Source organism: Macaca mulatta, chromosome 17 (assembly GCF_049350105.2).
Source record: "Macaca mulatta isolate MMU2019108-1 chromosome 17, T2T-MMU8v2.0, whole genome shotgun sequence".
NCBI classification, from domain to species: domain Eukaryota; kingdom Metazoa; phylum Chordata; class Mammalia; order Primates; family Cercopithecidae; genus Macaca; species Macaca mulatta.
Window position 1 is genome coordinate 74,345,318 of NC_133422.1, and position 27,819 is coordinate 74,373,136.

The 27,819-nt window shown below is 36.6% G+C and overlaps 1 protein-coding gene across 1 annotated transcript in view; it reads left to right on the forward strand.

Annotated features, from left to right (window-relative positions):
* NDFIP2 (Nedd4 family interacting protein 2) overlaps positions 1–27,819 on the forward strand; it is a 69,078-nt gene that overhangs the window by 25,480 nt on the left and 15,779 nt on the right. Inside the window, exons 2-3 of the mRNA XM_015121297.3 lie at positions 10,298–10,463; positions 22,623–22,756. Of these exons, the coding sequence (XP_014976783.3) occupies positions 10,298–10,463; positions 22,623–22,756 (300 nt within the window). The remainder of the gene's footprint in view (positions 1–10,297; positions 10,464–22,622; positions 22,757–27,819) is intronic.

Consider the following 27,819-nt stretch of genomic DNA (forward strand, 5'->3'; position numbering starts at 1 on the left):
CACGGGGAGTTGCTTTTTCAAGGACACATGGGTGCTGTGTATTCTGTCTTCTTTCATGTTTAAAAATGTCTATTCGTGGAAGACAACTTGGCAGGATGAACTTTTTTAAAAATTTAAACATTAAAACTATGAAACATTTCAAACATAAAGTAAAAGATAGTTCTATATCCACCATGGACATAATAGGTGTTAACATCTTGCTGTATTATTTGTTTGAGATCTTGAACTTTTTTTTTTTTAAAAGAAATGAAATAAAGCATTACATTCTATGCTTTTCCTCATCTGTTTATCCTCTTAACGTTATCCTGAAGCTGATATTTATCATTTCTGTGAATGTTTTTCTGCTTTTCTTTTAATACTTACATGTATGCTTTATTATAATATGTATTTTAGTTTTAGATTATGTGAAAATGTATTTGTTATAGTATTCTGTTTTATACTTTTTGAACTTTACTCATTCAGCATGTTTTAAAGATTTATCTGTGATGGTTAATATAGATCTAATTAGTCTTATAAATCATGGGATAATAGTTATTTATTGCCTACTGGCTAGAAAGTTGTTTTAAGTTTCTCACCATTACAAATATTGCTGCCTTGAACATTCTTGTGCATACCACTTTATTTCCATGTGAGAATTTCCTAGTGTTAACGTTTGGAAGTAGAACTCTTGGGTCCTGCACACTTTTACCTTTACTAGTGTTACTGAAAAGGGGTCTGGATCAGAGAGGGTTCTTAGATCTCATGCAAGAAAAGAATTCAGGGCAAATCCATAAAGTGAAAGCAAGTTTATTAAAGAAGTAAAGAAACAAAAGAATGACTGACTACTCCATAGACAGAGCAGCCCTGAGGGCTGCTGGTTGCTCATATTTATTGTTATTTCTTGATTATATGCTAAACAATGGGTGGATCATTCATGCCTCCCCTTTTTAGACCACATAGGGTAACTTCCTGATGTTGCCATGGCATTTGTAAACTGTCAGGATGCTTGCTGGTGGGAGTGTAGTAGTGAGGACAACCAGAGGTCATCTCTTGGCCATCTTGGTTTTGGTGGGGTTTAGCCAGCTTCTTTACTGCAGACTGTTTTATTAGCAAGGTCTTTATGACCTGTAACTTGTGCCAGCCTCTTATCTCATCCTGTGACTAAGAATGCCTTAACCTTCTGGGAATGCAGCCCAGTAGGTCTCAGCCTTATTTTACCCAGTTCCTGTTCAAGATGGAGTTGCTCTGGTTCAAACATCTCTTGACAGTAGGAATTACCAGATTGCTCTTCAAGGTGATTGAATTTATTTATACTGTTACTAGCTAATTCAACTCCAACTCTCTTCTTTCCAACGTGCAGTTTTACTTCCTTCATTACTAGAAATATTTTATTTTTATTGATTTACATTTCTTCTGTGTGCTGTTGTTTCATGTGTTTTGTGTAATAAAATTATTCTAGAGTTGGCGTTTTTACTGTGTCACCCAAAAAGTATCTGAAACAGGTCTCAATTAATTTAGGAATTTATTTTGCCAAGCTTAAAGATATACTGGCGACACAGCCTCAGGAGGTCCTGACAACATGTGCCCAAGGTGGTTGGCCTACAACTTGGTTGTATATATTTTAGGGATACATAAGATATCTATCAGTATGTGTAAGATGTACATTTATTTGGTCTGGAAAGGTGGGACAATGGGTAGGGGGGCAGTGGAGAGTGGGGACTTCAGGTCATAAGTGGATTAATAGATTTTCTGATTGGCAGTTGGTTGAGTTATTATCTAAAGACTTGGAATCAATAGAAAGAAGTTATGATAAGAGGTTGTGGAGACCAAGGTTTTATCATTCAGATGAAGCCACCAAGTAACAGGCTTCAGAGAGAATCGATTATAAATGCTTCTTATCAGACCTAAAGAGTCTGTTCTATCAGCCTTAAGGTCTGTGTTGATTTTAATGGTAATGAGGCATGTCCACTCCCTCTTCTCATCATGGCCTGAATTAGTTTTACAGGTTAACTTTGGAATGCCCTTGGCCAAGGGGAGGAGTTGTATTAGTCATAGAGAGAGAGAGAGAGAGAGAGAGAGAGAGAGAGAGAGAGACAGAGGGGGAGAGAGAGAGAGAGAGAGAGGTTTATTAACTCACACAATCACAAGGTCCCACAGTAGGCCTTGCATCTGCAAGCTTCAGTTTTCAGTTTTGGGACTCAGAATGGCTCTCCTGGCTACTCAGCTTTCCAGACCAAATAAATGTACATCCAGCACAGGAAAGAGATGTAGGCAGGGCACGTAGGCCAGTCTCGTCTTTTCATATTTTTCTGCCTGCTTTATATTCTAGCTGTGCTGGCTAGATGGTGATGGAGGTCAGGAGTTCGAGACCAGTCTGGCCAACAGAGTGAAACCCTGTCTCTACTAAAAATACAAAAATTACCCAGGGTGTGGTGGCACACACCTGTAATCCCAGCTACTTGGGAGGCTGAGGCAGGAGAATCGCTTTAACCTGGGAGGCAGAGGTTGCAGTGAGCTGAGATCTTGCCACTTCACTCAAGCCTGGGCAACAGAGCAAGACTCTGTCTCAAAAAAAAAAAAAAAAAAAAAATTGGTCTCAGTTAAACTTTCCTGGATTGGACAAGGGAAGGCCCTCAGAGAAAGCCTGGCTGCGTCAACGTAGATTTTCTCTGTAGATGGAAATCTCTCACAAAAGATGGCTTTTCAGGGCTACTTCTGTTTGCAGGCCCTCTGAATAGCAATCTCAAATTATGTCAAAGCCGTATAATTTGGGGTAAAATAGTTTGATTTCCTTAGCTCTCTCGTCTAGCTATGGTAAGCATGGCCGTCACTAAAGTAGTAGTTATTATAAAGGCTTGGGTGATGTGGGGTTGGAATTTACATTCTTGTTTAGGATACATATTGAGTGACCTGTAGTTTTCAGAAACCATTGTTTAATTTTGTAAACTTTTAGGGGCACATATTTACTTACTAAATTATGGTGACTGCTTCGTAACAGTTGAATATGAAATATTTCAAGTTTATATATGTAAAGCGCTGTGGGAATTGTAGAAATCTGTGAGGTGTGTAATACTGAATCTTGATGTATTCAGTGCATATTGCATCCATTATTTGACAAGCTCCCATTTCCATGAGGGAAAAACTCTACGAGGTTTAGAGGACAGTATATTTAATGTGAAGCCAATTCTATGCCCTAAACTCTGTTACCTGATTTAGGGGATACCAAGATGAACAACGCATATTTCCTAAATATCAAAAGCTTATGATCTGATTGGGAAGGCAGACATAATTCCCAAATCTAATTAGAGATGGCCAGGTGTCCCTAAGCCCCCAGGGACTCAGAAAGCAGCACAGACTTGTGAGTGAATGTTTCCTGGAAGGAAATGGTTGCAATTAGAATTTACTAGTTCTTGTTTTCTGTTCTTCTCCCTAAATAGTTTTGCTTTTAAAACCTCTTAATGTTCAGATTCTGATTGCTGAATATTTTGATATTTTTCTATGCTTTAATGTGTGAGACCTCAGTCTTTTATTATTATGTATATATTCTTTGCACAATTTGACTTTCAAACTTTATTAGCCACCCCATTTTTGACTAATTTTTGGTACATGCAAATCAGAAACTTTCTGGAGAATCTGTCAAAATGTCCTTACTTAATTTGATTAAGGAAACAAAACCTTTGATTACTAGTTACCATTATCATTATATTGTCGATGGCTTTGTTGGATAGAATACTAGTATGTTAGCTTGTGAAAACCAAAGCACTGAAATATTTTGAAAACTTGAAAATTTAAATAGTTTTATAAATTCAAACACTATCATTTAAAATGTCTTCTGCTTTTAAAAAATGCGTTGAAACAGCCTTGTTATCAAGCACATGGGCTTGCTGTTGCTGCCCGATGGATACACAGAGACCCAGTAGTATGTGGAACTGGCTTTTGAGAAAAGAAAGGCTTTACTACAAAACTGGTAAGCAAAAAGATAGGAACAGATTCAAAACCGTGTCCCCAGTTTAGGCTCTAAGGCAACTTTTAAGGGATCAGAGGGCCAGGAAAAGGATTTAGGAATGTTGGCTTGGCAGGGTCTGATTGGAGAGCTGCGAATTTGACCATTTGTGGAAAGGTATATTGATGTGGATTGTAGTCTCAGATCTTCCAGGCCAATGGACCCCTGTTTTTGGTCACATCCCAGTCTTCTTGGTTCTGAGGGGAGGATTCTTTGGTTGTGGGGATTGTTAGAAGTCAAGCTTTTTCTGTTGCATATGCCCAGGCTACATGTCTTGCAGTCTCTGAATCTATTACACCTAAAAGATACTTGACATTTTGTTATTGACAGAGTAGGCTCAGTTTGGGCTGGTCCTGTGGTTGTAGCTTCTCCATTTTGGTTTCTAAATTATGGTCTCCAAGCCACTTAAGGAGGGAAATCTTAAAAACTAGAATCACTCTGTGTTGTCATTTTATTAAAACAATTTGATGAAAACCATATTTGTCTTGGAAATTAGCTCAATTAATTTATGTGAATATTAAAATATGCCATCATCTTTAATTGGATCATTTTAGGTTACCTTATCACCTAGCTTTGACCCAGGTATCCTACACAGGAGGAAAGCCATGCTGGTTGGGAACCAGTTGTCATGCCAAAGGAGTATCCTGATTAATGTAGTTGGGGTTAGGCTTGGAGTAGGGTGGGTTGAATTCCCACAGAAATTACTGTGGACTTACAATGAAAGAGTTATGGAAAGGATTTTAGGGAGACAATCACATGTCTACTCTGTTTAACACCCAGCATAGTCGCCAACAAATATTCAAAAAGTTCCAGGCCTTAATGAAATCAAGATATTGTACTGTGGAGAGACACAAACTCAAGTTCGTTGCCAGACTTCAAAAAATGCCATCTTTTAAAAGTAAACTTAAAATATATCTAACACATATTGTGATATAAAACTACAAAAATTGAGCTGAACATCATCCCATGATGAAACATATAGACATTAATGACATACATTGTGGGCTTTTCATGATAAATTGATGGGCTCTAGATTGTTGGATTTTCAGAAGACTTTGAGAGAGTGAGTAGAGTCCAGCAGGGAGCAGCGTCCTTGAAGATAGACAACCTTAGAGGGAAAGAAAGTGTGAGAAGGTGTCAACCCAGCACACTCAGATGTTTTCTCTCCTTTATGTTGGTTTTTTCTCTTCTCTCTTTTTTTTTTTTTCCATTAAGGATTAGGAGATCAGCAAGCCATATGTTCAGATCATATTGACCTATTGACAAAGAGTCATAATTGTAGGACAGATTCGTAAATACTTGTTTCCTTAGATAAGATCTGAGTAAGGTAAATAGAATTTTGAAGAGAGTATGTTTCTCTTGATATTTTGTAAGATTTCAAGAAGCGTATCTCTCCTAATCAAAGGAGTGTAAACACAACAAATGAATGTGCCATAGAGAGCATGTTGTGTTCCAGGAGGGAATCTTGGTATTTAGTATATTTACGTTGCAGTCTTAACACATGAAAAGGAAGTTGACCAGAGTTGTGATTCTTTTTTAAATAGAAATTTATATAAGATCTTTATTCCACCCATTTGACTTCTTTGTTCCTTGGAGGTCTTTGAGAAGTTAATGTTCTTCAGCCCTCTCTCTTTAATTTATTAGGTTGGTGCAAAAGTAATTGTGATTTTGCCATTAAAAGTAATGGCAACATATTAAGGAAAGTAGTACTAACTGTTAGAGACGTCAAAATACTTGTGTTAGCAAGGTTTTTCTCTCTCAGAGCTTTCCATCTTATGTCATTATGACTGGTGACTTATATTATATTTTCTTTTAATTTTAACCAAGGCTGAATCAGAGTACTTTGGGGGACTTACTTCTATTTAATATTTTCAGAGTGTTTGACAAGACAGACATAACCTCCACTTATGGAGAGCTGTTACTTTAACAGGGTCTCCCTGTGTTGCCCAGGCTGGTCTTGAATTCCTGGGCTCCAGTGATCCTCCCATCTTGGCCTCCCAATGGGATTACAAGGTGTGAGCCACCACAGTCAGCCAAGTTTTTTATTGAGCTAAAATTTATCTCATTGCAATGACTCTTATTCCTGGATCTGCCCTCTGATACTAAACATAGTAATAATATGATAGTATACATATTCATAGGCTGTTTAGATCACTTTTTTTTCCTACTTTAAAAATGATTTGTAAAAAATTACAGTTCTCTTCCTGTAGGTCTAACCTACATCCAAATTAAAACAGAAAAGAAATGAGAAGAGGTCACATTGCTGGCTGACCCACCAGGCTCTAATGTAGTGCACTGCTTGCCAAGCAACACTTGATAGCGCATCTGCACAGTCTTATCTTGTTACTTTTAGAGAACATTCAGTGAGGTCTCTAGCTTCTCAAAAGCAAAGCATCCAGTTATTACATTAATATTTTATCACGTTAAGATAGAATGAAAGGTTATTATACAGGATAAATGCCAATAAAAGTAAAAGAAACAATCTTTATACACTAGAAGGCTGTGCTTCCAGCTAGAGTTAATCATAATGCTTACAGTTTTCTTGTTATTAAAAACACTCAGTATACATCTGTAAAGACTAGCTACAAATGCTTTTAAGACAGCTCTGTTGTCATTTTTTTTTTCTTTAAACAAAAAGAAAAAAATTTTGGTTCATTCACTGTGCAACTTTTCACCACCCTGGTTGATATATTAAAGACAGTTTAGTTCTCATGTGCTATATTGCCCACATTTTTTCAGGAGACTTATAAGTAGGAAAAGCTGGAAGCTTTTGAGGTGATGTATAAATCGGGCACAGAGCTTAGCGCATTACGGTATACAGGTAGGTCCCCTCTTCTCCTGCCTCCCCCTCCTCCCTTTTTGCTATTAGGTAATTGTTAATGAATGTCAAATAGAACCATTGGAGAACATGTTTAAGAGAAATTATTCTCAAGTGGAATTGTCTAATTTGATAAATATGATTTTCTTTTAACCCTTGTAATGAATTTGTTTAAAAGGCAATCAAAGTTGGTTAATTCATAGAGTCAATTTTATTGCTGGCACAAAGATGTCAAAATTGCATAATATTATTTAAAGTAAATTGAAAGTTATATATGCTACAGTAGGTAGAGGTCGTTGACTGAGTTAGTGAGTTTTACTGTTGATGCATGGTAATATTCACATATTATAATTTTGTCAAAACCGTAGGTGTTAGGTAGGGCAGTTGAAATAAATTAGGGCATGTTTTATAGGCTCCAAAGCTTTATTTTGGAGCTTATATATAAAAGTGTTTGTAGTTATTCCTTTCATTTTAGTTATTTGAGTAAATTCTGACAGTTTTTGAAAGTAAGTTGGTCATTCTGGGGAGCACATTTTTGTATTTAATGTGGTAAAGAGTGTTTTTTTGTGAGAAACTGGAAGAATGCTGTTTTGCATATAAAGCTCACTGTATCTACATTTGCAACTTTAATAAGAGATGTGGAAAAGTGGTTTTCCCTTTTCGACACCTTCACAATTAATTGTTTAGGTGATATTAACAAGTAGATATCTGTATTGTACTTTTATTTGACTTTCTTTGCTCATCTAACATTTTTGGTCTTAAAATATTATCACTTAAAGATAATTAAGTGAGGAATTCTCCTGGATACCATGTAGTAGGAAGACATGGGGAGACAGATTGTAATACCAGGTGTAACATGTCGCTAGTCAAGAGGGTGGTCATTAAGTGCCTACTTGAAAAGTGCTTCAAGAAATATAAATTTCATAAGGCTCATAATCATAAAATTCACTTATGTTTATTTGGTTTTAGAATTCAATTTATGTGAATTGATTTAATTATGTAACTCTTAATGTTATGTTTGTGGAAAGAGTGGTCTTAGTAATTTCAAAAATGATTTTAGACATGATTGTGACAGTTTTGTTAAGTTATACTACATTTACTATCTCACAAAAATGTTTTGCTAGTGTGATCATTTACCAAGACATGGAAAAGCAATGTGTAGTAAATTGACCTCTTGTTTTACTTTGCATTTACTTATTTATTTTAAAGATGAGTGACTACTGACTGGATTGTTAGAGAGTACCGCATAATTTCTCCTTGAGGTGATGAACTAAACTAAATAAAAGGGAAGAAGTGGGAGAATAGTATTTGTTAAATCCTTCAGTGTGTTGGTTGTTATATTAGATGCTTTCCAAATATTATTTTACAACCCTATGAGGATTTTGACTGCATTCAGAGCTAATAAGTGAACACTAAGGCATGGAGAAAATTTTATCAGAGGTCCTAAATGGTAGAGCAAAAATTTACATGCTGATCTTTCTTTTTTAGTTTTTTCTTTTTTTCTTTTCTTTTTTCTATTTAAGACAATGTCTTACCCTGTCATCCAGGCTGGAGTGCAGTAGTATGATCACGGCTCACTGCAGTCTCATCCTCCTAGGCTCAAGTGATTCTCCCACCTCAGCCTCTTTAGTAACTGGGACTGCAGTCACATGCCAGGCCTGGCCAATTTTTGTATTTTTTGGTAGAGATTGGGTTTCACCGTATTGCCCAGGCTGATCTTGAACCCCTGAGCTCAAGCAGCCCGCCTGCCTCAGTCTCCCAAAATGCTGGGATTACAGGTGCAAGCCTCTGCGCCCAGTCCAACATGCTGCTCTTTCTAAATTCCAAAATTCATTTTCATTTTGCTACTTCACATTCAAATTGGTATGTATACTAGCTCTGACAAAATTTATTTGGGGGATTATTTTTAACATTGAATTTCTTAGAGTAACAGGAATAAATCAAAATATGAAAATTAAATAATATGGAAAACTAGTAGTTTCTTTTGAAATCGAGATTCCAGTTTTAAAAGTATCTTAAAATTTTTAGTAAGACTTTTTGCCAAATATATTTAAGGATCAAAGTACTTCTTGATGAATCACTTTTTATAGTTAGTATTGATGCCTTTGACTCATCTTAGTTTGTCTGCATGTAGTTATTACCAGTTCCTGAAGAATGACCATTTCAAAGATTACCGTAAGTAAGCAAAAGGTCTTCAGTCACACTGCTTGGCTTTACTTCCTTACTTTACCCATTCTTACTGTTGTGACGTTTGGCAAATTAGTTTCTGTACTCCCTGTTTGTTTATTGTTTTCCTTTTGTTGGTGATAATAACAGTCTCTGTCTCCTAGGATCTCCTAGGTTGTTGTGAAGATTGAGTTAAGTGATTAAAGATCTCAACATGTTATTAACATTTATTGAACTCTCAGTGAATTTGTTGAGATGAAGAACATTTGCTAGAGTTTTATATACACATCAACTCGTTTTGCTTTAGTAATTTTTTTGTTGGTTTGTTTTTTTTTTTGAGATGGAGTCTCGCTTTGTCGCCCAGGCTGGAGTGCAGTGGCGCAATCTTGGCTCATTGCAACCTCCGCCTCCCGGGTTCAAGCAATTCTCCTGCCTCAACCACCCAAGTAGCTGGAATTACAGGTGTGCGCCACCACACTCAGCTAATTTTTGTATTTTTAGTAGAGACAAGGTTTCACCATGTTGGCCAGGCTGTTCTCAAATTCCTGGCCTCAAGTGATCCACCCATCTTGGCCTCCCAGTGTGCTGGGATTACAGGCGTGAACCACTGCGCCCAGCCTTGCTTTAGTAATTTTTTTTGTACTTGGGAAAACCTACTTAGAGTACTCCACATTTTTAGAATGTTTATCTGTTTTATTCCATTTCATTAATTCAGCTTTCATTTCTAATTATTCTAGATTCACACATTTTTTCAGGAGGCTCATAAGTAGGAAGAGATGGTAGTAGAGATGGTATTGTGGCTATGTTATTAGGATTTTTGCTTTTCTTTGTAGTATGCAATAACTGTTGTCACAATTGCATACTTCTTCTTTCCTGTAACACCAAACCTTCTCCTTCTACAGTCTCTCTGATTTCAATAAATGGCTTCAATAGGCCAGAAACCTTGGAGTCTTCTTTTGGTACCTGATTTTAAAATTACAGTAGGCCCCCTTATCCAAGCAATGTGGTGGACCTTTGATATCTACTGTAGGATCATATGAATTTGTATCTATTTTGAATCATGATATTTTCTTTATAAATTCTTAATTTGAACTTTATTGTAAAGAAACTGAAAATTCTGAACTTCTTAATAACTAAGTCTTTACAAATTGTTTTTCAAAAACTTTGAAATACTAGTGTGATTTTGTATACTATCTAAAAATGCCATTTTACTTTGTGTTTGGCCAAAAAGTGATCCTGTGTCTGAAATGATAAAATTAGCCTAAAATTAGCCTAAATTTAAAAAATAATTAGCATTACATGAATGTTTTCTTTTTCTTTTGTTCTCTTAGCTTCTTAATGAAGAGGATAACTCGGAATTATCGGCCATAGAGCAGCCATCTACTTCAAACCCAGCACCGCAGATTGTGCAGGCTGCCTCCTCAGCACCAGCACTTGAAACTGATTCTTCCCCTCCACCATATAGTAGTATTACTGTGGAAGTACCTACAACTTCAGGTATGAAACAGCTAGTAATGTTTTTATTAGTTCTTTTTTTTTTTTTTTTGACATTTTGGTTTTGTGTACTTATCAAGTCTGTTAATGGACTTTTAAACATATATGCACATGGATGTTTATATATGTGTATACATACTATGTGCACATATAAATATACAAATGTATATACCCATATATATGTGTGTATGTATATATGTGTACATAATTATGTAGCCATAAAACAAGACGATGATGAGTGTGAGAATGTGGTATGTGTGACTACAGGTGAAGGGTGTATATAGTATTATCCTATACATATGATAATTCTTGAATACAAGTCATTAATTCCTGTTTGCTGCTGTTCATCTTATTCAGGTCACTCTAAAGAACTAATCTGTTTTTCTGACTACAATTTTTATTTCCTAAGCAATGATAAATTATTCAGTTTGATCACTTTTGTATACCAGTGTGATTTTGTATACTATCTGATGATTGTTTAATTTTGTATGTGATTATAACTTCTCTAGTCTAATAATTTCTAAATAAATTCTAAATAACTTCTCTAAACATTTTGTATACTCATTATGAAAAAATTTCATTTTAAAAATCAGTTACTGAAAAACATTTTAACAGTAAAAATTTTTCACTGGAACTTTTCATCTTATTCTGTAGTTAACATCATCTACTGCTCTCAAATTAATGCCAGCTTTCTCTGGTTACCATTTTTACATTTGGAATATGTAAATTCAATATTTCTTCTACCAAATTCATTTACTTTTTTTTTGTAGTTACTGAAAATCATTTTTTCATGGTGTCCTCACTAATGAAATTAATACATGCTTACTCCTTTTATTTGTATAAAATGTTTATTTGATGAATATGCTTGCTCATTGCCCAGTTTTATGCACAGTTTTTATGTTGATAACAATTTTGTCTTTAAGATTTAACAGCTGGTTTGATGCCTGTTAAAATTTATTATATGCTAAATACTTCTTCAATATTTTACAAATTTTCACAATATAATAATAAGACTTTGCTACCTTAGATTTAAAAAATTAATTTGACTATAATTTTGAAGAAAGAAAATGAGTTGTTTTCCCAGTGATGTTTGTCTGAGTAATGAAAGATGCTGTGAATAATTTTAAGAGTGAAATTGTGATCCCTTTGTTGTGACTACCATTGCTATTGCTGTGTAACAAACTACCCGAAATGTAATAGAGTAAAATATCAATCATTTATTACTGTTAATTCTTACTGTTCTGGGCATGGACTGGGTTGAACTATGCTATTCTCTCCTAGAGTCTTATGTGACTGTTGTCTGATGGCGGCTTGGGTTGGAATGATCTCAAAAGCTTCCTTTTTCACATGTTTGGTGGTTTATACTGGCTTCAGCTAGGACCACAGCTGGGGCTACTGGCCAAGACAGTTAAATGTGGCTTCTTATTGTGGCTTACACTTCCTCGGTAGATGGTGGCTGGGTTCCAAGAACAAGCATTCTGAGAGAAAGTCAGATGGAAGCTGTATCACCTGTTATGATACTGTCTCAAATGTCACATGGTATTACTTCTGCCATATTTGGTTGTTAGAAATGAGTCACTAAGTTTAGTCCTTATTCAAGAGGAGAGGAATTCATCTCTACTTCTTGATGAGAGGAGTTTTAAAGAACTTGAAGACTAACTTTTAAAACTGTCACAACTGCATACTTACTCTTCTCTGTAGCACCAAACCTTCTCCTTCTACAGTCTCTCCTATGTTAACAAATGGCTTCAGTATGCCAGAAACCTTGGAGTCTTCTTTTGGTACCTGATTTTAAAATTACAGCAAGCCCCCTTATCCAAGGGAGATGTGTTCTCAGAACCCCAGTGGATGCCTAGAACTACAGCTAGCACTGAGCCCTATAAATACTGTGTTTTTTCTATACATACTGTTTTTTCTTTGTTTTTGTTTTTGTTTTTTTTGAGATGGAGTTTCGCTCTTGTTGCCCAGACTGGAGTGCAATGGCGTGATCTTGGCTCACTGCAACCTTCACCTCCCGGGTTCAAGCAATTCTCCTCCCTCAGCCTCCCAAGTAGCTGGGATTACAGGCATGTGCCACCACACCTGACTAATTTTGTAATTTTAGTAGAGATGGCATTTCACCGTGCTGGTCAGGCTGGTCTCGAACTCCTGACCTCAGGTGATCCGCCTGCCTCGGCCTCCCAAAGTGCTGGGATTACAGGCATGAGCCACCGCGCCAGCCCATACTGTGTTTTTTTAATACATACATACTTATGATAAAGTTTAATGTATAAATTAGCCACAGTAAGAGATTAACAACAACTAATAATAAACTAGAATATTTATGGCAATATACTGTAATAAAAGTTATATGAATGTAGTCCCTCTTTCTCTCTCTTGGAATACCCATTCTTCTTCATGTGATGATACGAGATGATAAAATGCTTATATGATGAGATGAAGTGAGGTGAATGACATAGGCATTGTGATGTAGTGTTAGGCTACTATTGATCTTCTGATGATATGTCAGAAGGGGGATTGTCTACTTCAGGTGATCCTGGACTGCAAAACCATCATGATGTCGATGAGTGGGGATCCTTGATAATTGAAGGTTATTTTGCTGAAACCTTTTGGAAGAACATTGTAACTGGAAGTTGTTGTCTCTTTTTTATTAACTCGTTGAAGTGTTGCTGCAGAGGTTGTAGTGCTTCAGTGATTATTTGGGTGACTTTGATACTATGTCCCATTAAGGATCATATTCAATAATTTTGTCATTTAATGTCTGTGCAATTTGAAACACTTCAGCAAATTTTGGTAATGGCCTCATTACTGATTCTGCTTCATTTTATTCTTCGTCTTCCTCTTCCTCTGTAGATGACTCTAACTCTTCCATGGCCTCATTTATTAACACTTCTTGATGGCCTTCAGTTATGACCTTCTACTTCTTCATCAAGGATATTGGCAAATCCTTCTCTACCAACTTGTCATGCTGTGTGATTTTCCTGACTTCTCCATTGATCCCCAAGAAGCCTTTAAAATCATTCATAACTTTGCTCCAAACATTCTTCAAGGAGACATCTACAGTTTCTGGTTTTAATTCATCAGTTGCAGCTTTGATGAATGTTACTGCATCAGCAATAGTGATTTCCAGCACTGTATTATGTCCATATTAGGGTCTGCATCAGTTGCTGATCAAATGTGATTAAATACTAGGCAAGTATATGTGGCCTTGACAGACCAGATGATGCACTGGTCAAGGGACTGAAGCAATGAGGTTATATTTGGAGGTCAAAATAAAACCTCGACATTTTCATTTTCATAGTAAACAGGTTCAGGATGGTCAGCTGCATTGTCTGTTATTAATAGGACTTTAAGTTTCAACTTGTCTTCTTTCAAATAGTTTTTCACTTCGGGGATGAAGCATTGGTGGAACCATTCCATGAACGAGATAGCTGTCACCCATACTTTCTAATTATGTTGCCAGAATTTGGGCAGATAATTTTTCATTTTTTCTTTGAGGGCACATGGATTTTTCACTTTGTACAGTATGCCTGGCTCTGTCATATGCCCTGCAGTGTCATCACACGGTACCTGAGTTAATCTGTCCTTCCACGTTTTATGCCTTAATGCCTCCTTTGTACTTTGATAAATGTCAGTTCTGTCAGGCATCTTCTCCCAGAAGAGCCCAGTTTCATCGCAATTGAAAGCTTGTTTGGATGGTATCCTTTCTCCTTAATCAGCTTCTTCAACTCTGCCAGAAATGCGACAGCAGCTTCTTCATTAGTAGACACAGACTCTCCAGTAATTTTTTATTTTTTAGTCCAAACCTAATCCTCAATCTGTGTGACCATTCCTTATTTGCAGTAAATTGCTCAGTGTCTCTGGTTTCAGGAGATTCCTTGCTGAAATCTTCGTATAGGCTCAGTGCCTTCTGGTGCAACACATTGCCGTCAATCGGAACATGTTTCTGCTTGTGTCCTTCACATACAAATTAATTCCTCTTCCATCTTAACTAAGCACTTATCACACACTGTGGCCAAAACTTTTGCAGTTGGGGATGTGACAGCAAAACTAGCACAAATTTCTTTTTCCTTCACAATTTCACAGATAGAAGATTCTTTTTTACTGTAGATCTTAGCAACCTCAGCCTACTATTTTTTTTTCTTTATTAAGGCAAGAACTTTCACTTTTTCACCTAAAGGTAGCACTTTATGGCTCTCTTTGGCATATCTGAATTGCCAGCATCTCTACTCTTGTGTTTTGGAGCCATTATTATGTAAAATAGAGTTACATGGACACAAGTACTGCAATACTTCAATCGTAGATTTGATAACATAGAGTTGCTAAATGACTGATGGGTGGGTAGTATTGACATCATGTATACACTGGACAAAGGGATGATTCACATCCTGGCCAGGACACAGTGAGTTGGTTTGAGATTTTATCGTGATATTCAGAACAACACACAATTTAAAACTTATGAGTTGTTTATTTCTACAGTTTTCTATTGAATATTTCTGGATTGCAGTTGACCTTGGGGTCACTGAAACTGTGGAAAGCAAAACCATGCCTAAGGCAGAACTATTGTATATGGTTTTTCTCTTTTAATTTTTGATGAAATGAAATATATTATTATATGTCTTTAAGCTAGTCCAGCTCCATGTTCTGAAATACACAGTTTTCATGCCATGTTCTAATCTCTTCTGGATTTAGATTTGTGAATATTTTAAAGTTTTTGCAATATTAGTGAGATCTATAATTTTATGCTCTTAGCAGATGGAGAGAAGAGGTGGAGCTGCTAAAACTTCAGACAGGAGATGCTGGTAGTTTGGACTAGAGTGCTGGTGGTGAAGAGTATGTGGATTCAAGCAATATGTGGGAAGTAAAAATCAATGCCTTGGTGACAGATTGGATAAGGATGAGGGAGAAGGGGTTAAGAATGATGCCCAAGTATCACTGAAAAGGAACAGGTTTGGGATGAAGATCAAAATGTTATTTTTTGGCCATGTTGAATTTTAGGTGCCTTTGAGAACTAAAGAGGAGATAGCAAATAGGCAGTCAAGTGATAACAAATAGACCCACATCAAATAAGCCTGAAATTCAGAGGAGAGGTTTGGGCTAGAAATAAATGTTATAAATCAACTGTGTGTAGTTGGTAGTTGAATTCTTAATCCATGAATGAAATAGCAAAGGAGAGAGTAGAGAGGAGGAAGAAGTTGTCTATGTTGAGGAACTACAACATTTAACAGTGAGTAGGGGAAGATTAGCAGATCAGCGAAAGAGAAGCTGGAGAGGTATGAGAAACACCAAGATAGAGTCATCTAAGGACCTTCAGGAGAATGAAGTTAGATAAAGGGTAACAGGAGAACCTTGAAGACTAGCAACACAAGTAAAGAAGAACTATTAGGCAGGTAGGCGAGGACTCTGAAAAGAATATTCTAGAAGCCAAGAGAGGAGAGAATTTTAAAAAGAAGTGGCTGCTCAAGAATTTAAAAAGATTATACCTAGCACTTACTGTGTGCTTACTGCATACCTGCCCTTTCTCCAAGTTCTTAGGTATATAGCTCATCTGATTTTCCAGCCATCCTGAGTAAATCACATCTGTAAAAATGAGGTTCATTTTACAGAGGAGAAACCAATGATGGAGAATTAAATAACTTGCCCGTGTTCACATAGCTTCTCAGTGGTAAAGACAGAATTCGAACTCAGATGTATCTAATTCTAAAGTCCACAGTCATGTTTTATAATTGCAGTGTCCTATGATTTTGGCTATTTGAAGGTCATTAGTGACTTTTGCCATAATGGTTTCTTTGGAGTGTTTCAAATAGAAACCTAGCATATAATGGGTTAAAAAGCGCACAGGTAGGGAGAAAGCGAAGACAGCAAGCGACTTTAATAACTAACAAATGGAAGCATCACACATGCCCAAAATAGGGGAATCATTAAATACATTTTCGAATAATATTATGTTTATTGCATAACCATTAAAATTAAGTTTTTTGAAGACCGTTTACTGATACCACATACTTTGAAACAGCAAATTTAAAAAGTAGAATATAAAATGACATATATGATGTGATCCCCATTATTTAAGAAATAGATGAACATTTCCATGTAAAGGAAATTCCAAGATATGTTAAAAATAATCACTTAGTCTCGATGGTATAGTAATTGGGTTGTTTTCACTTTCTTTAAAGAGATTTGGTCATATGCTGCATAACAACATCTTGGCCAGTGACAGACTGCATGTACAATGGTGCCGAAAAATTTCCATCACCTAGTGACGTGGTAGCTGTCATAAGGTTGCACTACTCAGTGTTTGTGGCAGTGTTAGTGTAAACAAATCCACTATGCTGTCAGTTGTGTACAAGTCTAACACATACAATTATGTACATTATATAATACTTGATAATGGTAATGACTATATTACTGATTTTTATATTTATTAATCTTAATTATTATTTTAGAGTGCATTCCTTCTACTTATAAAAAACACATTAACTGTAAAACAGCCTCAGGCAGATCTTTTCAGGAGGTATTCCAGAAGGCGTTTGTTGTCATAGGAGATGACAGCTCCATGTGTGTTATTGCCCCTGATAACCTTCCAGTGGGACAAATGTGGAGGTGGAAGACAATGATATTGATGATCCTGACTCTGTGTAGGCCTAAGCTAATGTGTGTGTTTGTGTTGCAGTTTTTAACAAAAAAACTAGCCATGCATGGTGGCACATGCCTATAATCCCAGTGCTTTGGGAGGCTGAGGTGGGAGGATCACAGCCTAGGAGTTTGAGACCAGCCTGGGCAACTTGGGGAAACCCCGTCTCAACAAAAAATACAAAAATTATTTAGGTGTGGCAATGCACACCTGTAGTCCCAGCTACTTCGGAGACTGAGGTGAGGGAATTGATTGAGCCTGGGAAGTTGAGGCTGAAGTGAGCCGTGTGCCACTGCACTCCAGCCTGGGTGACTGAGTGGGACCTTGTCTCAAAAAAAAAAAAGTTTAAAAAGTTTAAAAAATTTAAAAAATAGAAAAAAGATTGTGGAGTAAGGATATAAAGAAGAAAATATTTTTGTACACCGTACAGTGTGTTTGTGTTTTAAGCTGTGTTCTTATAAAAGAGTCACAAAGTTAAATTTAAAAGTTTATAAAGTAAAAATACAGAAAGCTGAGATTTATTATTGAAGGAAGAAAAATATTTTAAAATAAATCTAGGGTAGCCTAGGTGTACAGTGTTTCTAAAGTCTATGGTAGTGTATGGTAGTGTCCTAGGCCTTCACGTTCACTCGTCACTCATTCGCTGACTCACCCAGAGCAACTTCCAGTCTTCTAAGCTCCATTCATTGTAGGGGCCTATCCAGGTAGGCCACTTTTTAATATTTTAGAACATATTTTTACTGTACTTTTTCTATGTTTAGATGTATTTATATAACACAGATACTTAACATTGTGTTGCAGTTGCCTAGAGTATTCAGTACAGTAACATGCTGTACAGGTTTGTAGTCTGAGCAATAGGCTATATGCCATATAGCCTAGTTGTGTAGTAGGCTCTACACTCTAGGTTTATGTAAGTACACTCTATGATGTTCCACAAAGACTAAATTGCTTAACACATGTCTCAGAATATATCCGTGTTAGTAAGTGATGCATGACTGTATTTTAAACATGAACTGTGCTAGATTTTGCAGAGATTATATTCTCCATTAGGTCACTTTTTGGCTAGTTTTTAATAGATCTGAGCAACGTAAATAATAATACGTGACATTTGTGTAATGCTTCACAGTTTACAGAGTCCTCTTGAATACTCTTCTATTTTATCCCGTAATAGCAAGTAATAGCCCTGCTGTGTCAGTTTTATGGATGAGAAAGTGGAGCTTTATAGTGCTTAAGTGATTAGCTTGAGGTCACACAACTTCTAAGAGGAGGATTTGGAGCTGGAGCTTGCCAGACTTTAAATCCTTTTGTTGAGAACTACTCTCTTAAAAGGGTAGAGAAAAATAAGTAAAATTTAAAAGTGAAAATTAAAGCTGTAGCAGTTGAGTTTTCCTACCCAACTTTCATCTATTAGTCGTAGGGATTTTTTTTCCTGTCTCGAGTATTAAAACCTTTCAAAAATTTACATCCTTGTTATTATGAAAGATCACATCTCCTCGGATAATGTGTGCCATTGTTCCAGTTTTTAAAATTTACAGTTTTAATGTTACTACCTTAAAATTTGTAAACATTGTTTTTACTTAGGTTTTGCTTCTACTCTTTCAGAACTAAAGAAATCTGTTTACTTGACCACTTATGTTTTTACATTCTGATAATAAATCTTTTCTAAGAATTTGACTCTTGTCTCTTGTGTTTGATAACATTCAGTATTATACTGCTAGTACCAATTCCATGTGATTAGATTAAAAATGACCTAACTTCAGGTTCTTAGCTCTTATTGACAGCACTAAAAATTGTTTTAAGACCTATATGCATGAAAATACAGTAGAAGTATTGCTAGAGTAAAATGTGTTTTTAGGTTGGAAATGCAAGAAATTCTGTTAGAGAAAATTGTAAACAAATGTAAAAAAATAAAAGCATACTTCAGAAATATTGCTGGTTCATTTTCAGACTACTGAAGTAAAGCGAATATCTCAGTAAAGAGAGTCATATGAATTTTTTGGTTTCCCAGTGCATACAAAAGTTACGTTTACACTATACTCTTAAGAGTGCAGTAGCGTTGTGTTTAAAAAATGTACATATCTTAATTTAAAACTTTACTGCTAAAAGATGCTAATGATCATCAGAGCTTCTGTGAGCCATAATCTTTTTCCTGGTGGAAGATCTTGCCTCAATGTTGATGGCTACTGACTGATCAGGGTGGTGGTTGCTGAATGTTGGGGTGGCTATGGCAGTTTCTTTTCTTTTTTTAGAGACAGGATTCAGTGGCGCTATCATAGCTCACTGTAGTCTTGGACTCCTGGGCTCAAGCAATACTCCTGCCTGGGCCTCCTGAGTACTACAGGGACAACCATTTTTTTAAAAAATTAATATTTTTAAAGATGGAGTCTCCCCATGTTGCCCAGGCAGGTCTCAAACTCCTGGCCTCAAGTGATCCTTTTGCCTCAGCTTCATGAGTAGCTGGGATTACAGGTGCCAGCTACTGTGCCCAGCTCCAACTGTGGCAATTTGTTAAAATAAGACAGCAATGAAGTTTGCTACACCAATTGACTCTTTGTTTTACGAAAGAATTATCTATAGCGTGCAGTGCTGTTTATGGCCTTTTACCCACACTAGGACTTCTTCCAAAACTAGAGTCAGTTCTCTCAAACCCTGCCACTGCTTTGTCAGTTAAACTTATGTAATCTAAGTCCTTTTTTGTCATTTCAACGATGTTCACAGCATCTTCACTAAGAGTATCTCCCATCTCAAGAAATCACTTTCTTTGCTTATCCGTAAGAAGCAACTTTTCATCCATTCAAGTTTTACCATGAGATTGCAGCAATTCAGTCACATTTTCAGGCCTCACTTCTGATTCTACTTCTCTTGCTGTTTCTCCCACGTCTGCAGTTACTTTCTCCACTGAAGTCTTGAACCCCTCAGTCATCTGTGAGGGTTGGAATCAACTTCTTCCAGCTCCTGTTAATATTCATATTTTGACCTTCCCCCACGATCCTGAATGTTTTTAATGGCATCTAGAACAGTGAATCCTTTCCAGAAGGTTTTCAGTTTACTTTGTCCAGATCCATCAGAGAAATCAGTATGGCAGCAATTGTCTTAGGAAATATAGCTGTAAAATCGTAAGACTTGAAAGAATGACCCTTTGATCCATGGGCTGCAGAATGGATGTTGTGTTAGTAGGTATGAAAACAACATTAATCTTCTTGTACATCTCCTTCAGAGGTCTTGAGTGACCAGGTGCATTGTCAGTGAGCAGTAATATTTTGAAAGACATCTTTTTTTCCTGAACTTTCCACAATGGACTTAAAACATTCAGTAAACCATGCTGTAAACAGGTGTGCTGTCATCAGGCTTTGTTGTTGCATTTATGGAGCACAGAGTAGACTGAGCATAATTCTTAAGGGCTCTGTGATCTTCAGAATGGTAAATGAGCATTGGCTTCAACTTAAAGTTCCCAGCTGAATTAACTCCTTACAAGAGAGTCAGCCTGTCCTTTGAAGCTTTGAAACTAGGAATTGACTCCTCTCTAGCTATCAAAGTCCTAGAAGACATCTTCCAGTAGAAAGCTGTGTCATCTACATTGGAAATCTGTTTAGCATAGCCACCTTCATCAGTGATCTTAGCTAGATCTTCTGCATAATTTGCTGCAGCTTCTACGTCAGCACTTGCTGCTTCATGTTGCACTTTTATGAAGATGGCTTCTTTGATGTAGCCTCATAAACCAACCTCTGCCAGCGGCCAACTTTTCTTCTTTACCTTCCTCACTTCTCTCAGTCTTCATAGAATTGAAGAGAGTTAGCACGTTGCTCTGAACCAGGCTTTGGCATATAGGAATGTTGTAACTGGTTTGATCTTCTAACTGGAACTAGAATTTTCTCCATATCAGCAATAAAGTAGTTTCCCTTATTACTCATGTGTTCACTGTAGTAGCACTTTTAATTGCCTTCAGGAACTTTTCCTTTGCATTCATAACTTGGCTGTTTGGAGCAAGAGGTCTGGCTTTCAGTGTGTCTTGGCTTTTGACATGCCGTCCTTGCTAGGCTTAATTATTTCTAGCTTTTGAATTAGAGTGAGAGACATGCGACAAAACACATACAGTGTTTATTAATTAGGTTTCATGTGTTCTATGGGCACAGTTTGTGGTGCCCCAAAACAATGACAATAGTGACATCAAAGATCACTGATCACAGATCACCATAAAAGATATAATAATAGCACTGGAAACGTTTGAAATGTTGCTAGAAGTACTAAAATAGGACAGACACACAAAGTGAGCACATGCTCTTGGAAAAGTGGTGCTGATAACACCATTTTTCGATGGTGTTATCGAAATTCGATATGTTGTCTATTCGATGCGGAATTGCCACACACCTTCAGTTTGTAAGAAATACAGTATTTGCAAAATACACTAAAGCAAAGTGTATAAAACCAGATATGCTTATAGAAAACTACTATAGTTATAATGGAGGAAAATACAAAAGTGATGTCAGACAATGTGGTGTATGCTACTTTTAGAACCTACTTTTTTGTGTGTGTGTCAGTGACTAGCATCAGTCTAATGAGTTGATTGACGTGTAGCATTTTACTTTACTACTTATGTTGTAATAAGTGATGGGCTTTATTTTTAAAATAAGCAGTCTGTACTTTCTATTGTATTTCTGGATATTATATTTCAAAAATTGGAGAGAGAAATACTTTATAAAAGAAAATCTAAAGAAACAGATGGATAAAGGAAAAATGGGAAGAGAAAGGCACAAGAGTGAAAAAGTAAAACTTCAATCTTTTAGCAAAGGGAAATACTGATTTTGCTTAAGAGATTAGGGCAGTTGCTGAAATCAACATATGTAAAAAAAATTACCCCTTGTATGTTATTGGAGCAAAGGATTTGGGGTCAGGAGCTTCCTTGTCTGCCACTTAATGTTTAATATTGTACAAGCAACTTTTCTGAACGTCAGAGATGCTAAGATCAATGTATATAGAAGTGGTATATGAAATGGTTAGTGCTATGTAAATGTTTTGTTATTATTATTATTCCTGACTTTTTCTTTTTGCTTCTTTGGCTGTGAGATAGTAGGCAAGTAAACTTAAGTTATTTGTGCATACTAATAAGCACATAGAGGATGCTCATGTGCACCAAAAGCCTATACACCAAAAGCCAGACCTCTTGCTCCAAACTGCCAAGTTATGAATGCAAAAGAAAAGTTCCTGAAGCAAATTAAAAGTGCTACTACAGTGAACACATGAGTAATAAGTATTGTGAGATTCTTAACTTCTCTTGTCTGGCACTCTTTTTCAGAATTTCAATCTAGAGGTTCTTGTTTAGTGTATTAGCCTTTAAATGGTATTTATCCATTCTTTCTCTTTATAATAAATTTGGACTAAAATAAGATATATGATTGTAATAGTAATTTATAGCTTATAACATGGGACTATAATAGTAGTCCTGTATCAGTGGCCTATTGTAAATTGTTAAGTATGGCTACAAAATTAAATAGATTTTATTGGTTGTTCTTTTTGAATTCTTTCTTCAGATACAGAAGTTTATGGTGAGTTTTATCCTGTGCCACCTCCCTATAGCGTTGCTACCTCTCTTCCTACATACGATGAAGCTGAGAAGGCTAAAGCTGCTGCAATGGCGGCTGCAGCAGCAGAAACATCTCAAAGAGTAAGAAAATTTTATCATTTCTTTTGATAAAATTATTTTTGTTAATTGATATGTACATTTAGTAATACTAAAAATAGTTCTTTGTGTTTAAGTGTGTATGTAGATTTTTTTCGAGCATCATGGGTTTGAATTGCACAGGTCTACTTGTATGCAGATTGTTTTAAATAAGTATATTGGAAAAACATTTTGGAGATCTGCAGTAATTTGAAAAAACTTGGGATGAATTGCGTAGCCCAGAAATATTGAAAAAATTAAGGCAGGTAATGAATGTATAAAATGTATGTAGATACTAGTTTATGTATTATTGACTGTTTATATTATCAGTAAGGCTTCTAGTTAACAGTAGGCTGTGAGTCGTTAAGTTTTGGGGAAGTCAAATCACTCAGATTTTCTACCACATGCAGGGGGGTCGGTGTCCCTAATCCTTGTGTTGTTGAAGGGTTACTGTATTTGTTCTACTTTTGCTTATGTGTGTGGTCATTTTTGTTGAAATTGACATTCCCCTAGTTAAATTCACCTTCTCCATCCCTTGACTTCCTCTTTTCTATTGCTCTTCCCCACTTACCATTTCCTAAATTTTGATTTCAAGCACCTCATGTGTTAGCCTTCACCTCGCATCCTAACTCACTCACTCTGGTTACCACCACTTGGAAAGTTCTTCTCTTTGCCTGGACCTCAAGTCCATGGACCCTTTGATGTCCCTGTACTTATTTCTCTGCTTACGTAGTTTGAATTCTATGGCCTATCATTTTAATTGTGAATCATCTTTTTTTTCTGTTTATGTTTTCTATATTAGCATAGCCGGTTTAGTGACTGTGAAAGAACTCAAGGTAGCCGAAAAACACACAGAAATGTTACAAAGCCTTCAAATTATTTTTGTCAGCTATTTTTTTAAATAACATATTCTACTCTAGAATTTTGGAATGATGATCAAGCATTCTGTCTTCCTCATCTACCTGTTTTAGTAATAGAGTTAATGAGATACATGTATATTATTCTTTGCTCTGGTAAAAGGAGTGGCTGTCTCAGTCATGGAGAGTCAGTGACGCATATACAGCTGCTATTCTGCAGCCAGGTAAGAGGCAGAAATTATTTACATTTTAGTGTGGCTGCAAGGAGTGCTAGAATTTTTTGCCTTTTTTTTCTTGCTTCAGACTTGAGAGATGCCATTTCACATCCCTGGATTCACCCCATTTTGTTCGGGAAAAGAAAAAATATCAATTCACCCAGGAAAGGTAGAATTAGGTGAGGAATCAAGGGAGAGAGATGTACTTCCATGTATGGCATTCTCCTCTAGCTGCTATGAGGTCAGAGCCCAGCGAGCAGATCCTCTTGAGAGATGAGCATGTGCCCTGGATGTGTTTCTTTTATCAGCAACAACCCTTTTTTTGCCTGCTCCCACTACCCTCTTCCAGCACACACAGGGTTAAATGTCAACATAAATAAATAGCTTTGGACACAGTTATGGAGGTAGATAAAGACAGTAAACTCCAGATTTATTTGTTATGCCTTTTCCTTCACAGAGGAGGAAAGTAAGTCTCTTAACACAGTGGCATAATATAGCTAAGTCAATAAGAATTTTTGTTGCTGTGAGGGGAACATCATAGAGGAGGATAGATCTAAATAGGGTGTTTCTGTCTAAATCAGTTCTAGGTTACTTAGAACACATATATTTGTAAATGCACATGCCCATCTCTCAGTGAAGTAGATTGAGTCCTCTCTAGCTATGAAAGTCCCAATAACTCCTTTTCTCAAGGGGTGTTTCCCTAGAGACCTTGGCAGTGGCAAAGGTCCTTAAAGAGTATTATGGACCTTAGATCATTTACTGCCCTAACTTCCATAGAATAGGATAGAATTCTAAAGACAACGTAGGAAGTATTAAGTCTTGCTAAGTGTGCTTTGAGGAAAGTTGGTTTTACCCCTTTTGGAGAGAAAAGTCTGAAGTGTTACTGTTCCGTTTCCTCATTGTCATCATTTCCAGCACCCTGTTTTAGAAAGTAAATGTAATCCTCAGCGGGAATTGGAACATGTCCATAAAGAAAAATTCTCTGTTTTCACCTGCTTCTGATATCATTGTAACTCCAGCTTGTGAGCATTGTGGAAAATTTCATAGACAGCCAAGTATTAATAGAATTGTGTACAAGAGACTAACTTAGGTCTTGTAAAAAATCTTTTCAATTTACCTGTGCTTCCTTAACCCAGTGCTTCAGTACCCTCTTTGTGCAGAGTATGAATGTTTGCATATGAGTCTCCATTACCTGATTGAGATTAAAATATTGGTCTGTGCTTGAAAATTGCTAGGAGAGTAGATTTTAAGTGTTCTTACCACAAAAAAAAAATATTTGAAGTACTGTACATGGTAATTAGCTCAATTTAGCCACTCCACAATGTATACACATTTTAGAACATCATGTTATACATCATACATATATAGTTTTTGTCAATTACAAACAAAATTGAAAAATTGAAAAAAAAGTCTCATCGAATTAGCATTTGAGTACATTCAGTTGTAAATGAGTCTCAGCTGGGTGTGAAAGCGGATGTCCTAAATCAACTCTCATTGGGAGAATATAGATAGTCAAGAGACTTTAAAACTACTGTTTTTTACTATTTCCTATTTCTGATGCGTAGAATTGCATGTATGTCACGAAATGGTTAAGTAGTTTTCTGAAAATGACAACTCATTTTTAATATTTCTATGAAAAATGCTAATTCCAAACCATTAATTTTATAAAATGTTTAGAACATGGCTTGTTCTTCAGGTAGTCTCATTTCATCATCTTATAATGGGTAGGGCTCTTTTTTTGTAACTTGTTTTAAATTGTTGCAGTAACTTGTCTTTTGACATTAGAACTACCACTGGATAAATCATGAGCGATTCCAGGACAGAGATCTTGCATTTACATTCCCAGTACCTAGTTATTACCAGGCACATTTTTGTTGTTTAGTAAATGACAGTCGATTATGTTAATGAATGCTTTCCCTGTATTAGCCAATGTGGGAAAATAGGAAGAGGAAAATACCACAGGTGTTCTATTACAGCTCTCTATTTTAAAATATTTCGATGTCTTTACCAATTTCAGGATTCAGAAATTAATGTTTAATGTAGTTGAAATTATTGCCTAGATACCATTTTATTTTTTAAACATCTTATATAAACATTTCCCTGTTACTTAATAGTTGAGTTAAATTCCCTGGAATCAATATGCTATTGAAATTTAGTGGCCATTCCTCTAGAGTGAACAATTAGAGTATTTTCAAATGTTTGTGTTTTGGTTTTTTTCTATTAATATTATAAAAGACATCTTTGGGCATATTGCAGTGACTCACTCCTGTAATCTCAGCACTTTGGGAGGCTGAGGCAAGCAGATTGCTTGAGCTCAGGAGTTTCAGACCAGCCTGGGCAACATAGCGAGACCTTATTTCCACTAAAAAAAAAAAGTTCAGCCAGGTGTGGTGGCATGCATCTGTACTTCCAGCTACTTGGAAGGCTGAAGTGGGAAGATCACTTGAGCCCAGGAGATTAAGGCTATAGTGAGCCCAGATGAAGACTGCAGTGAGCCATGATTGTGCCACTGCACTCCAGCCTGGGTGACAGAGTGAGATCGACCTTAAAAAAATTTTTTTTTAACGACTTTTGATAAAATTTCTGTGTTGATTTTCTTGTTGTCGTTTTGTTTTGTGTTGTTTTTGAGGCGGAGTCCCACTGCGTCCCCCAGGCCGGAATGCAGTAGTGCGATCTCGGTTCAGTGCAACCTCTGCCTCCCCAGTTCAAATGATTCTCCTGCCTTAGCCTCTTGAGTAGCTGGGACTACAGGAGCCTGCCACCATGCCTGGCTAATTTTTTTGTATTTTTAGTAGAGATGGGGTTTTTAGTAGAGATGGGGTTTTGCCATATTGGTCAGGCTAGTCTTGAGCTCTTGACCTCACCTCGGCCTCACAAAGTGCCGGGATTACAGGCATGAGCCCCTGTGCCTGGCCTGGACTGATGTTTTAAAATACACAGTATGAAATATATTTTTGCCATCACACTGACAGTTTTTTGTTCTTACTATGCTTTAATGTTTATTCCTTGAATTAATTTGAAATTATATAAAATTTTATAAATATATACTTAGTCATGGCCAGTGATTAAATTTAGTATATTGAGTTTACCTGTGATACATGATTGCACAATTTAAGGGATTTTTGTACCTAAATAATAAGCAATATAAAATGATTTTGAAAGTTTTTAAATTTGAGGATAGCAGTATGCTTAGTGAGGCTACCATGATTGTGTGGAAAGAACATCAGTGCCCTGGATTCAGGTTCCACTTTGACCCTCCTAATTATGTGATCTTGAGCAGAACCCTAGCTTCTCAGACTTGGCCTCACAAAATTGAGTTATTCACACTCAACTGAGATGATGTGTAGCATATTAGTTCATTTTCACACTGCTATAAAGAAATACCCAAGACTGAGTACTTTATAAAGAAAAGAGGTTTAATTGACTTATAGTTCTGCAGGCTGTACAGGAAGCATAGCAGCTTCTGGGGACGCCTCAGGAAACTTACGATTGTGGCAGAAGGTGATGGGGAAGCAGGCCTGTTTTACATACCTGGAGTAGGAGAAAGAGAGTGGAGGGGTGATGCCACACACTTTTAAACAACCAGATCTCAGAAAAAAACAATAATGCACTCACTCACTATCATGAGAACAGCAGGGAAGTGATGTTAAACCGTTAGAAACCATCCCCATGATCCGATCACCTCCTACCAGGCCCAACCTCCAACAGTTGAGGATTACAGTTGGACATGCGATTTGGATGGGGACACAAATCAAACCATGTGATTCTGTCCCTGGCCCCTCCCAGATCTCACGTCCTCCTCACATTTCAAAAAACAACCATTCCTTCCCAACAGTCCCCCAGAATCTTATTCCAGCATTAACTCAAAAAATCAACAATCCAAAGTCTCATCTGAGACAAGGCAAGTCCCTTCCACCTATGGGCCTGTAAAATAAAAAACAAGTTACTTCCTTCTAAGATAAAATGGCACTATAGGCATTGGGTAAATATTCTGGTT